The sequence below is a fragment of the Myotis davidii genome, unplaced genomic scaffold, assembly GCF_000327345.1.
Source record: "Myotis davidii unplaced genomic scaffold, ASM32734v1 scaffold573, whole genome shotgun sequence".
NCBI classification, from domain to species: Eukaryota; Metazoa; Chordata; class Mammalia; order Chiroptera; family Vespertilionidae; genus Myotis; species Myotis davidii.
Genome location: NW_006285997.1, coordinates 5641777 through 5654741, shown reverse-complemented (window position 1 = coordinate 5654741; position 12965 = coordinate 5641777). Strand labels below are relative to the sequence as shown.

At 44.8% G+C, this 12965-nt stretch overlaps 1 protein-coding gene across 1 annotated transcript in view; it reads right to left on the bottom strand.

Annotated features, from left to right (window-relative positions):
• Positions 1–12965, bottom strand: part of GLI3 (GLI family zinc finger 3) — a 253966-nt gene that overhangs the window by 15463 nt on the left and 225538 nt on the right. Inside the window, exons 10-11 of the mRNA XM_006757245.2 lie at positions 2014–2163; positions 536–700 (exon numbers count right to left, since the gene is read on the bottom strand). Of these exons, the coding sequence (XP_006757308.1) occupies positions 536–700; positions 2014–2163 (315 nt within the window). The remainder of the gene's footprint in view (positions 1–535; positions 701–2013; positions 2164–12965) is intronic.

Sequence of the window (12965 nt, the reverse complement as noted above, 5' to 3'; positions counted from 1 at the left end):
TGTGCCCGCAACCCAGGTACATGCCCTTGACCGGAATCGGCTCTGGGACCTTTCAGTCCGCAGGCCGACGCTCTATCCACTGAGCCAAACCGGTTTCGGCAAGAATGGCTGTTTTAGTGGAAAGCTGCTGCCAGCTGTCAACATGTGGCTTTGGACTCTATGCCTGGTGCTCACAGGGTCATCCTTCCCAGGGATTCATGCTACTCCTGGCCTAGCAAGTGGATGGAATTCCAAGTTCAATGCTCTTACTGTCTGACCAGCAGATGGCAGTTCTGAAGAAAAGTAGAACCTGTTTGCCAGGGGTTCTAAGAAGTTCCCTCTTCGTCAGCATTCCTCTCCAAACCAGGCCATTTTTAGCCCTAGCTCGAGGCCCCAGGCCTTCACCGGCAGCATCCGTGCTCACTCGTGCTGGGAATGGTCATGAGGAAACAGAATGGAACAGGTTCACCTCTCCCTCCACGTATGATCTCCATGAAGGTTCACTGTTTCTACCCACAACGTCTGGGCCCCAAGTGTGTCTCAAGGGGAGCCTTACCTCATTGGAATGTGTTCTGTTTTGGTGCTTGGCACGATCGGAAGCATTCGAGAAAGCCTTGTTGCAACCTTCATGCTCACAGACATATGGCTTCTCTCCAGTGTGAGATCTCAAGTGTGTTTTCAAGTTTTCGAGTCTCGAGTAGGCCTTTGTGCAACCTTCAAACTGAAGACAACAGGTAAATCTGGATTACTCCATACAATACCAGCTTATGTTTAACTTTCCCTCCAATTGACAGAAGACTGACGTTTTGAGGGTCAGCAGCTTTTCAAAACCAAGGAACAAAAGTCCACTAAATTCTGCATTTATTGGGATTTAGTGCAGCTCCAGAGAAAGCATCTCAGTGCTGGGGAAAGTCATGGAGATCTTTTCTTAAGAGACCACTCAGTGCAGACAATGGGTTTCATTATCTGCTCATTGATCTCCTTGAATTCCCACTGATTTCAGATTCAGCACCAAGTTCATTATATGGCTTTGTGTGTTTATAAAGGGCCTTTAAGATGTAAAGCATCAGGGCTGAGCAGTGCCCAGTGTGCCTGCCGGGCACCTCAGTGAGAAAAGGCTTAGCCTCCTAGGAGTCCCAGCCTAGTTGTGGGTAGGTTTATACTGGGCCATGAGAACAGACTAAGAGGGAGAGAAAATACTCTAAAACCATATAGGTTATATATTTTTTAAAAGTCAACTTAAGTTTTTAAAATCACAGTTGGCACCGGCTTTTGCCCTCCAAGTCCTTTGACACAATGGATATGGGCACTGGGGCAGGCCCTGTGTCTGTGTGCTCATTTCCAGTGCCCACCACTGTGTCCCAGCCACTGCCTGCCCACTTGCCACTCTGCACAGCTATGCTGTCCATCCTGCTAGCCACAGGGGAATATTTATATTTAAATTTTCCAAAAACTAATTTTAAAAATTAGTTCCCTGGTTCTAGCCAAATCTCAAAAGCACACAAGAGCCCGGCCAGTGTCATGATTTGATTCCCAGTCAGGGCACATGCCCACAGGTTACGGGCTCGGTCCCCAATAGGGGGTGTGCAGGAGGCAGCTGATCAATGGTTCTACCTCATCCTTGATGTTTCTGATGATCAATGATTCTATCTCATCATTGATGTTTCTGATCTCTCCTCTCCTCTCTGAAATCAGTAAAAATATATTTTTTAGAAAGTGCACACGAGGTACATGTGGCTTGTGGCTACTGTGCTGGATAGTACACGTGCATCTAGAACAAGTCCATCATCCCCCGAAGCTCAGCTGTCGGCATTCTTTCTCCATTTCTCGATTCCCTTCCATTTCAGACATCACTTTGACAAACCACTGTATTTATCACAGACAGCGCCCGCCACCCAGCCATGCCACCCCTGAGTTGGAGTCATCATCACGCACAACCCTGAGAGTATGGCAAAGCACCCACGGTACGAATCCTGACACCCACAGGTGTGAGGGGACCCCCAAGCTGAGAGCCTGTACCACCTGTGTACTCACAGTGCATTTGTGAGGTTTCTCTCCTGTGTGTCGTCTCATATGCACCACCAGCATATACTGGGCTTTGAAGGGCTTCTGCTCTCTTGAGCAATCTAACCACCGGCACACAAATTCCTTCTTCTCTCCATGAATATGGTCATTGTTTATATGCTGAGGGTTGAAAGAAAGCAAGCGAGAAATTAAATAAAAATCTATTAGTAATTTCTAAAGGCAAAAAACAGCAATGCAAAAACTGCCCTAAAGACTCTATGATAACTTTACCCGATTACAGGTTATTTTGTTCTAGTTGAGTATGTTTCTTACGTAAATTTGCTCTAATTAATTGTGCATGTATACTTTCTAACTAGCAGAAGGGGCACTATGGGGAGGGAGCCTGATGTCCCAGGGCATGGGCAGAGCAGAGTTGTGAAACAGGGTGAGCCACACACGTGCTCTCTGGGTCTCTGTTATTGTTCATCGTCCAAGTGGAGGTCAAGGCTCACTGCCCACAGAGGCGCTCTCCCGCTCTCACCACCCAGGCCTTGGGTAGGGCTGCAGCTGGCTGCAAAGGACACACACATGCGTGCATACAAACACACACAATCTGTAGTAAGGACCCTTCCCCCCCAAAAAAAAACAAAAACCAACAAAAGCACTTCTCCGAGCTCCACTTTATTTCCAACTAGTGGGATTTCTTCTAGAATAAGAATCACAGAGAAGTAAACTGAGATACTGGAGAACCAGGTGATCGCATGCACAAAATAAAGAAATGGATGGCCTAGTTCTAAATCGTTCTTTCCAGTTCTAGAGTCCTATTAATCCGGTTTCTAAAATGAAGATGAATTTCCCTGAGGTCCCCAACGATTCAAAGTTTAATATCAGAAGCCCTACAACTGGGAGACACGAGAAACTTACGGCAGCACCAGAGGAAGAGAAGGTTCTTAATTTGGATCAAAGTTAAGTTAATTACAATATAATTAAAATGTCAGTTATGGATTACTGGGGAAATTTGTGTACTAATTTGATCTTGTGGATTTTATTCTCCGGTCGCCCCACAGTTTTATTGGCCTTAACATAAGGTTTTTGCAAACACCTTCTCAAACATACGTAGAAATACAAGCACTAAAAACGCGGTGCAATAACAGGAAGCTCCCCTCGGGTCCCATGAGCTGCAGAGTAGTGACAGAACGTTTAATTACTCTGCTGCCTCGGCTCCTCAGTGAGTGGTCTCTGCGGGCTGGAGCCTCAGATTCCACCATCACAGCCTGCCTTTCCCAATGACTCCACTAGGCGGCCGGCTGCTGCAAGGAAACAAGAAAGTGAGCCCGGCTGTCTCCGGAGCTGAAAACTGAATGAGGAGAGAGAAAGCCAATTAACCATTCACTCTCCTCTCCTTGAGCAGCCCCGGAAAGCCTGAGGAACAAAGGATGTGGGGAATACAGCACAGCGCACAGGGAGACAGCCAGGATCCTTTCCCAGGCTCTGAAGACAACAAGGAAACCACACAGAATCCCTCAGGTTCCTGCGCTGTAGCAACCCCAGGGCAAACAGGTGTGAATTTCCTATAAAAAGTCAACTGTCCTAAGTATCCGTGTTTGTTAAAAGTCATGCCGGTCTCATAAGTATATGAAGAGAACAGATGTGCGGGGCAATCTTCAAACTGATGCTCCAAGTACACGTTTGCAGGCCATTCACACCACCCAGGATTGCCCCACGTGTGTGCTGACATCCAGCCTTGAAGTCCACATGACACAGAGGGGTTCTATGAATTCTCCTTTCCAGGGAGAAAAAAAATGAATGGTCACACAAAACCACTCCATAACAATTATTCTTGGTTCAGTTTTTTACCAAGTTGCTGGAAACAGAGCTCCTTAGATTGATATACATGAAAAGGACAGAAGGAAGGAGGAGGGGAGGCAGGTGAAGTTAAAACTGGAAACTGGATCAGAATTTGGGCTGAGTGTCTCTTTGAGGCCAGAACGCACGTCTTTTGGTTTCAAATTCTCAGTCGTTGACAAATGTTCCTGGTACTTGGTGGAGCCTCAGTAAACGAAACGTTTGCCGGACAAAGTGAATTGTACTGTTGATGCATTTGCTTATCTTTTCAACCTCATTTTACCTAGTATCCACACAATACAATGAGATTTTAATATAAGGTATTATATTACTTTAAAATAACATACCATCAAGAATTCAAAAGAATGAGAAAGATAGCCAAACGTGAACCCTACTTTGCTGCGTAGAATACTAGGAATACAATGGGACCGCATTCACCTCTGGCCTGTTTGTGGAGACTGCCACTGCACACCAGGCCCCGGGCTGGGGGATCAGACAGACACGGCTCCTGCCCGGAGGAAATTACAGGCCACTGAAGAAAACAGGTAATGACTCAAGTTACTATACAATTATAGTTGTAATCGGTGGCATGAAGGGAAATAAGAAGGTTTTATACAAACAATGAACAGGAGATCACATCTGTGTGAAACTTAAGGGTTAGCTTCTCCAATGAAGTGGCATTTAAAGTCGGGCCGGAAGGGTGAGTGAAGACCCGCCTGGGGTGCAGGTGAGGTTGGGAGCGGGGAGATAGGGGACACCATTGCAGAAAGGCGAAACAGACGCACCTGCAGAGGACTGAACTTGGGGCCTTTGAGGACCAGGGTGCAGAACACGCATGGCAGGAGAGAATGGGCCAGGCAGTCACCAGGGGCCCGGAGGATACCACTGTGAGAGCCAAGCTTGGCCCTCCTGAAACGCCGTGTGCAGGTCAGGTCTCCAGCAGCTAGACTGCGGGATATGCCCCGGAGAGAAGTCACATGCACCCCACCAGAAAGCCAGCACCTGGACGCTAGCCCTGACGGAGGAGGGCATCAAAGGTAATTGGCTTTACTCAGGGGAACTGGGATGACCAGCAGGGAGGCACCAAAAGCGGCCAGTGAAGTAAGAGACTCTTGTCCGTTCTCCCCAACACACCTGAGGAGAGAGACTCTAGAAGGAGAGGGAGAGGTGAGGGTCAGAGCCAGAGAGAACACCCCCAGCCCCTGAGTGTATGCCTGGGTGTTACAGGAAGGGGAAGCTCTGAAGGGGGCATGGGACTGGAGGGTTAAACTGGACGGGCTTTAGTGACCTGGAGAGACAGACATTGTAGAAGATGCCTACAAGGTGCTGGTACCAAGCTGAGACAATCCCAGTGGTGGGAGTCCCGTGCCAATCAGCAAGCACACCCCAGTGTTCCCTCCACGTGACCGGGACGGGGCAGGTCCTGCACTGGACAGGGGAGGCAACCTCACTTTCAGACCATTAGCATCTTGGAAACTTTGCTTTCGGCCTCCGTAGAGGAGCCTGAGTTCCACCTAGTGCTTTCTGTGATTTTTTTTAAACTGTTCAAGTGCCGATTCGGATGGAGACCACAAGTTCTTGAAATGAGTTCCATGATCTCAGCCCGCAGGGACCAGGTCCACCTTGCTTGTCTTTATGGTCCAAATGCTGAGCCCAGGAGATAATCAATTACTACCAAGAAACACAGAGCCATCCTTCTGTCTCTCCAGGTTGCTCAAATGTATTTTAAGCTTCAAACATTTCCTGGAGCTGGATTTCAGGTGAAAATTAAAATTCTAAGAAATCACAGACTTTACACGGCCATAGGTCCTAAATGTTTACTTTTCTTGGCAAAGCTGCTCTGGCCTCTGCCAGGAGTGCACGCGCGGGCTCGTCGCAGGGCAGACCTTCCGTTGCAGTGGGAACAGCACGGTGGGCAACAGAAGATGCACCCACACCAATTCCTGATGAGCTGTGTACATTTGGACAGTTCAGTCCACCTATTTGGGACATTATTTTCTCATCTGTAAAATTAGGACAGCAATTTTCACCTGAAGTGCTACAAGAATTTAAAAAAATGTATATTTATTGATGTCAGAGAGAGAGAGAGAGAGAGAGAGAGAGAGAGAGAGAGAGAGAAGCATCAATGATGAGAGAGAACCACTTATTGGCTGCCTCCTGCATAGAGAGAGAGAGAGAGAGAGAGAGAAACCTGGGCATGTGCCCTGATCGGGAATCGAACCGTGACCTCCTGGTTCATAGGTCGATGCTCAACCACTGAGCCATGCTGGCTGGGCTGCAAGAATTTTTAAAGCAAGCAATACCTCACTATTAAGTTGGGGGCACTGACCTCTTTTCCCTTAGATTGCCAACTAAAAAAAATGACAACAGCCAACAAAACAATAGCTGTCCGGTGTGAATAAATCAAAATTATACCTATTTATTTATATGAGATATTTGCAAAAATATATTTTGGTGTGCTGCAGAATTTTAGTAATTAGTTTGTGTGCCATGAGATGAAATAAGTTGAAAATAGCTGTATTAGGATGATAAACTAGATCAGGTGTCAGCAAACGTTTTCCGTGAAAAGCCAGGGAGTAAATATTTCAGGCTTTTTGAGCCGAAAGGTCTCTGTTGCAACTTCTTACTTACGCCACTGTTTCAGGGGAGTAGCCGTAACAGCACGAAAATTATGGGCACAGCTGTTACCTATGGACACCAAAAGTTTCCTGTGTCATGAAATACTCTTAAAAAACACACACACTCTTCTTTTCAAGTTGTTTAAAACGGTAAAAACCATTCTTAGCTCACAGGCCGTGCGAAGCCAAGCTGGGGGCCTGTAGGCCACGGGCTTGCCCACCCTCAACTGGATGACTTCGAAGCTTCCTTTGTGGAGTCGCAGAGCCCATGACTTTCTCGGTCAAGGTGGCTCTCAAGCCCGAGAAAGTCAAATTCGAAGGAGATACGTTTCGGTGCCAGAGAAAAGGAAAGGCAGTAGGAAGGGATGAAAGTCAGAATCCTGAGCTAACACGGGGGAGGGGTTAGTCCAGACAGACTTACCCCTTTTTGCATCGTGTTCCTGGGGCCAGGTGGACAAAGCATGCATTCTTTGCTCACCGAAATCCCAGGTAGCTACGGAGACTGATACACAGTAAGTTCTTAATATTCAACAGACAGACGGATCCCAAGAAACTGCCCTGAAATTCAAGGGGCATATTGTCATTGAAAATTTGACTTTCTAGCAGTGAAACCGTTAGTCAAATTCATAAATAATTTAATTGGAGGGAAAATAAATGCATGATTAAATTCCAAACGAATCTAACACAAAGTCTTGCCATTTGCCAGAGGCCCAAGCACCAGAAAGAGATAGATGGCGTAAATGACGGCGCTGTATGCCAACTCTCTCAGCGAGACCGCTCAGAATAAACAGGTGAGGGGGGCCAGGGCCAGGCAAGACCCGGGAAAGGCTGGGTCCCACCACTGAACTTCCCGATGGATCCATTTCGCCAGTTTTCCAACAGGGATTATAGGCTTTTGCCTAAGAAACTGTTAGCTGATGAAACAAACAAAAAAAAATAGCTCAGGAGCCCACAGCAAACCAACAAAAGTGAGATTTCACAACTGTGACTTTGTTAGTGGCTGGATGAGCCAACACCCAGTGCCCCTGACTCTTCCACTCCCACGGAGCTGCAGGAGCAGGGAAAGGTGGGAAAATCTCTCTGCTGGCCTGGCAACTGAGGCAGCTGAAGGTGCTACTTTCTTCAAAGGGTTCTCTCTGGGAAGCCCAGTCCTCAGTGGCACCCCCAGAGGCTGAGGCGCTGCCAGAAGGAAGACCTGAAGGAAAAGGGGCCAGGGAAGCCTTTCCTCCGCCAGCAGCACAGAGGAAGCTCCGCCTGGACTCCACTAAGCTCGTCGGGCTGCCCTCTTCCGGCTTCGTCATTTCACTCTGAGCTTGGAGCTGCCGGTTTTCCCCCAGTCTGATTCCTAACCCTGTGTTCAGATAAAGGGCATGCGTGCAGCCCGTAGAGCCCAACCGTTCCCAGCTCTCCATATACAGCTGCTGTCATGCAGGTCGTGACCCTTGGAAGCCTCTGCCTTCTTCTGTCTCCCTCTCCCTCAGCCAGACTCCCCGCAGATTCTCACTCAGAAAGCACCTTGTTCCCAGTGGTTAGAGCATCAGCCTGCACAGAGGAGGGTCATGGGTTCGATTCCTGATCAAGGGCACGTACCTGGGTTGCAGGTCCAACCCTGGCCCCTGGTAGGGGCAAGTGTGGGAGGCAACTGATAGATGTGTCTCTGTCACATCTATGTTTCTCTCTCTCTCTCTCCCCCCCCTTTCACCCCCATCCATGCTCTCTAAAATCAATGGAAAAATATCCTCATTCCTCCGGTGAGGATTAAAAAAGAAAAAGCACAGTTTTCTAGATGCATCCCCGATTTAGGTGATGTGTCAGAGGGGAAGCCACAACATGGCTCAAAGATCTGTGTGGAAGAGTTGCACATCCCCATTCAACTCACTCAGCCAGGCGACACACTAGTCAACAACTGCCTTGCCGTTTCAAGTGGTTCACTCTTTAAGTTAGTCAGCTGCTTAATGTCAGGAAGGTAAATTCCTCCCACGGTTGTAAAGAAAAGATTACTGTTGAGCACGTCCCAAAACAGTGAGGACAGGAGACACTCATCTTCCATTTCCACATGGCTCCCTGTGCGTGTACCTGGCACACCAGTCTTTTCCACAAGACAAGGGAACTATGAAAGCAAAGAGCTTACATAGTGCTCAGGTAAGTATGACCTCTCTCCACACACAAACACCCAGGTGCACACAGTGTACACACAGTGTCACTGCTTGATGAGAAAAGGAAATAAAGACTTGCAAAGCGGTGCATTTCATATATGAATACCCAAGACAATGGGGCTGCATTAAGACAATGGGGCTGCATTAAGACAATGGGGCTGCATTATGGGCTTGCTGGTCCGCTGGTGCCTAGAGCTGCTTGTAGGACGCTCAGTTTTATTTCTGATCCATCCCTTCGCTACATTTCTCTGCATCTGGGCCCACTAACGTGCCACTACTTGATGCCATGGTTGATTTTTAAAAGGAAAGAAGACATTTCCTTCTCAGAATATCAAAATGGAAATGTTTGATACTTTATAAATGATTTCACATGGCTACCAGGTCATTAGCTCATAAGCAAAGTTGAGTTAATGAATATGTTTAACAGAGTTCAGTAATTTGAAGCTTCTAAGGATTTGCTGAGTACATTAAGAAACCCTTCTTTGGCAGAGGATGGAATACGAACAAGTAAACAAGTTTAAGAAAGCTCAATGTTCAATCACCTATTACTATCTCTTCACTTAGTAGTCCAGAGATATTTCTGAAAAGGGGAAAGAAGGAAAAATAATTTAGAATCAATTAAAATTTAATTTATATTAAAAATAATTTGCTAGAGAGATTAAAATGCTTTATCTAAAAAGGAAGCTCTCTACAAGAATCCCTCAAAACATTCCATCTGAAACGAGGCGCATACCTTCTTGTTTTATCTATTATTTGATACATGGACCATTTTTGAAGTTTTACAACTGTCATGACATGGATTCTATTAGAGACAGGCTGTGATTGGATTCCTAAAGGCTTCACTAGGCAGGAGCAGAAATAAGCAGGAATCACAGACTATCAGGGCTGAAAGGGGCCCTATATCTCAATATGCACTTTAATTTTAGATAAATAAAATAATTTAAATGGTTTTAGTGGCACCCATCAATCTTCCTAGCAGAGTCTTTAAAAAGCTGTGGCAGCTTGCTGCGAGAGGGATCTTCATTCAGGAGCCGATCTCAATAAACAACTGTTTCAATTCACACGAACTAATAAAAATATCTACATTTCTTTCAGTTTTCTGATAAAACGACAAAATTATACAGTAAATAAAAGACTCAAGACACTGGTTACAAAACTGAATTCTCTTCACAAAAGTAAAATGTTTTCCTATTTCTAACTTGTAGATATTAAAAATTGGGGTGAGATCACACAAAATATACTTCTTGTCGATTTAAATTTTGTTTCTAGATGCAAATCTGTAACAAAATTATTTTCTTTGATGTGAAAGAAAGGCAAACAAAGTTCCTTAAGAGGGTAAATGTTTTGTCCAAACAATGGGCTTCACAGTACCTCCCTCACCCCCACCCCCACTCCCTACCAGAGTCAGCTGAACATATATGTTCCACTGCAATGGAACTTCGTCATTCACATTTATAAACACAAGTGTACAGAAAGGACTGACATAGTGAGTGGCATGTGCTAAAACACACATTAACTCTGACAATATTATGATAATTAAAAGAAACCAGTCACACAAAAAGAACAACTATTGCACAATTCCATTCACATGAATGCCCAGAATAGGCAAATCTATACAGAAGGAAAGCAGATCAGTGATTGCCAATGGCTGGGGACAGATTGGGAGAGGGGGTAATGAAACCTATTATAAAATGGATAGGGATGACAGTTGCACAACTCTGTGAATAAGTAAAACACACTGAATTGTAATATACTTCAAATGGGTATAGGAACTATATCTCAATAAAGATGTTATCCTTCCACCCCTCCAAAAAAAAGGAAACCACGACAATATGCTTGGTGATGAACTCTGGTAACAATGGAGACTGTGGGGAGAAATAAGAAAAGTGATGGAGGAACAGCCAGGTTAAACCCAGCATTCCCCAGGACTGTATCTAGCCTTCAGAAAGACTAGGGGTTGGGCCTATCAAATGACTTCCCACAGAAGCAGAAGGCGATATGCATCTTTATCAGAACTTCTGTTCGTTCACACACACACACACACACACACACACACACACACACACCACAATATCCAGACAGACTGAGTTAAAGCAGAACATACTTTGATGGCACAGTATTTCCTGGTGGATTTCATACTGAACTCAGAGTTAACAATCTGGGAACTTCACATAAATGATAACTTCTCGCCAAAACCGGTTTGGCTCAGTGGATAGAGCGTCGGCTTGCGGACTGAAAGGTCCCAGGTTCGATTCCGGTCAAGGGCATGTACCTTGGTTGCGGGCACATCCCCAGTGGGGAGTGTGCAGGAGGCGGCTGGTCGATGTTTCTCTCTCATCGATGTGTCTAACTCTCTATCTCTCTCCTTTCCTCTCTGTAAAAACTCAATAAAACATATTTTTAAAAAAATGATAACTTCTCTGTATATTCCTTCCTCATCTTTCAAGTTGTAGAGATGAGTGGAAAGATGGAGAAAACTCAACTTTGTACAGAGTTGGAAACAAACCTAAAACATTATACACTAATATTAATTCAAGTAAGTTCATACAAAAGAGCACACGATTTGGAAAAACTGGTTATTTTCTAACGAATTATACATTCCAAAATTCACTAAAAACTCATAAAAAATTCAAGGCCAGTTAGTTTAGAATCTCTACGTTGTTGGTTTGGTTATTACCCTGAATTACAAAATAACTAGATATAAACATTATGTAATTTGTGATATAATTTATTTAGCTGATACTCTCTCCCACGAAGAAGGGCATGTGTTACTGGTCCAAATTCATGAACACAGAACAACAGTATATTGCTTAACATTAAGATGACCCAACACTTAAATTATAGCTTTTGGAAATAATATTTTAAAAGCAAAATATAGGAACTAATAACATCAATTAATGTGATTTACGTTTCTTAGATAAAAAGAAGACATCTCCATCATTGAAAACGGGTTAAGGGCCCATAATTCCTTGCAAGAACTGTAAAACTGCTCTCTCACAGTTTTATTCTCTGGATTCTAACTTTACTAAAACATAAATGTAACCTTTCTCTTTTCAGAAGGTTCTTTTACAGTGTCTTAAGGTGACTTTTGTTAAAGACCTTCTCAGAATTTCTTTTCTGAAAGGGCCAGTATTTAAACCCCACTGACATTTTTAAATATAGATATAAAGCGGTTGAATCATAACCCCCAAACATTCCAAGATTCTGCTTACATCGTTTCTACAAGGATGTGGGCATATTTAATTTTTTATCTTATGCTTTTAAAATACCAACTTTTGCTTTAGCCAAAATAACTGAATCAATCAAAATAAGTGGCCAAAAACGAAAACACACACGCTTCATAAGCAAACTGATTGGGGACCTAGTCACCACAAAGAAAACTATTCATAGTTTAAACAAGTAAGAATTTATTAGTATCCATTTTAGGAATAAGAATACTAAACTCAGACAGACAGACAAGATAAAAACTGTGATCACGGAATGAAATAATTTAGAAAACCAGTCTTCAAAAAGACATCTTCTATTTCATTTCTACAGTGGACGAACCCACCCAGCACAGTGAGGGCCAGCTCTGCGATCCCAGCTCTAGCTCCCGAGGAGAAGCAGGCAAAGCCCCACCTTCCCGTGCCTCACCGGCTCCTGGACAGAGAAGAAGGGCGAGGTCAGAGGGCCCAGGAAAGGGGCCATAAAATGCCACCTCTCCCAAGGACTAAATGGACTGGTCACTCACATGTATGGATCATTTCTATGTATCCAGTATATCTGGGAAGCATTGCCATCTAAAGGAATGGCATTTGTTGCCAAATCAAATATCTCAGAAGCCAAATGGCATCCCACCTTGGGGGCTTGGATTTCTGCCATGAAGAGAAAGGAGGATTAATGTACACTTTTTCCACTTGTATCTGCACAGCAGACACACTCTTCAAATACATGCCGCCCTGGCCCCGTGGCACAGATGGCTGAGCATCATCCTGTACACCAGAAGGTTCGATTCCCAGTCAGGGCACATACCTAGGCTGTGGGTTTGATCCCCGATCCCTGGTCAGGCACATTCAGGAGGCAACAAATTAATGTTTCTCTCACATCAATGCTCCCAACCCCCTCACTCTAAAAATCAATGAAAACATATCCTCAGGTAAGGATTTAAAAAAATCATGCTTTTTTAAAAAAAAAAAATATTTTATTAATTTTTTACAGAGAGGAGGGAAGAGGAATAGAGAGAAACATCCATGAGAGAGAAACATCAATCAGCTGCCTCCTGCACAATCCCTACACTGGGGATGTGCCGGAAAACAAGGTACATGCCCTTGACTGGAATCGAACCTGGGACCCTTCAGTCCCCAGGCCGACGCTCTATCCACTA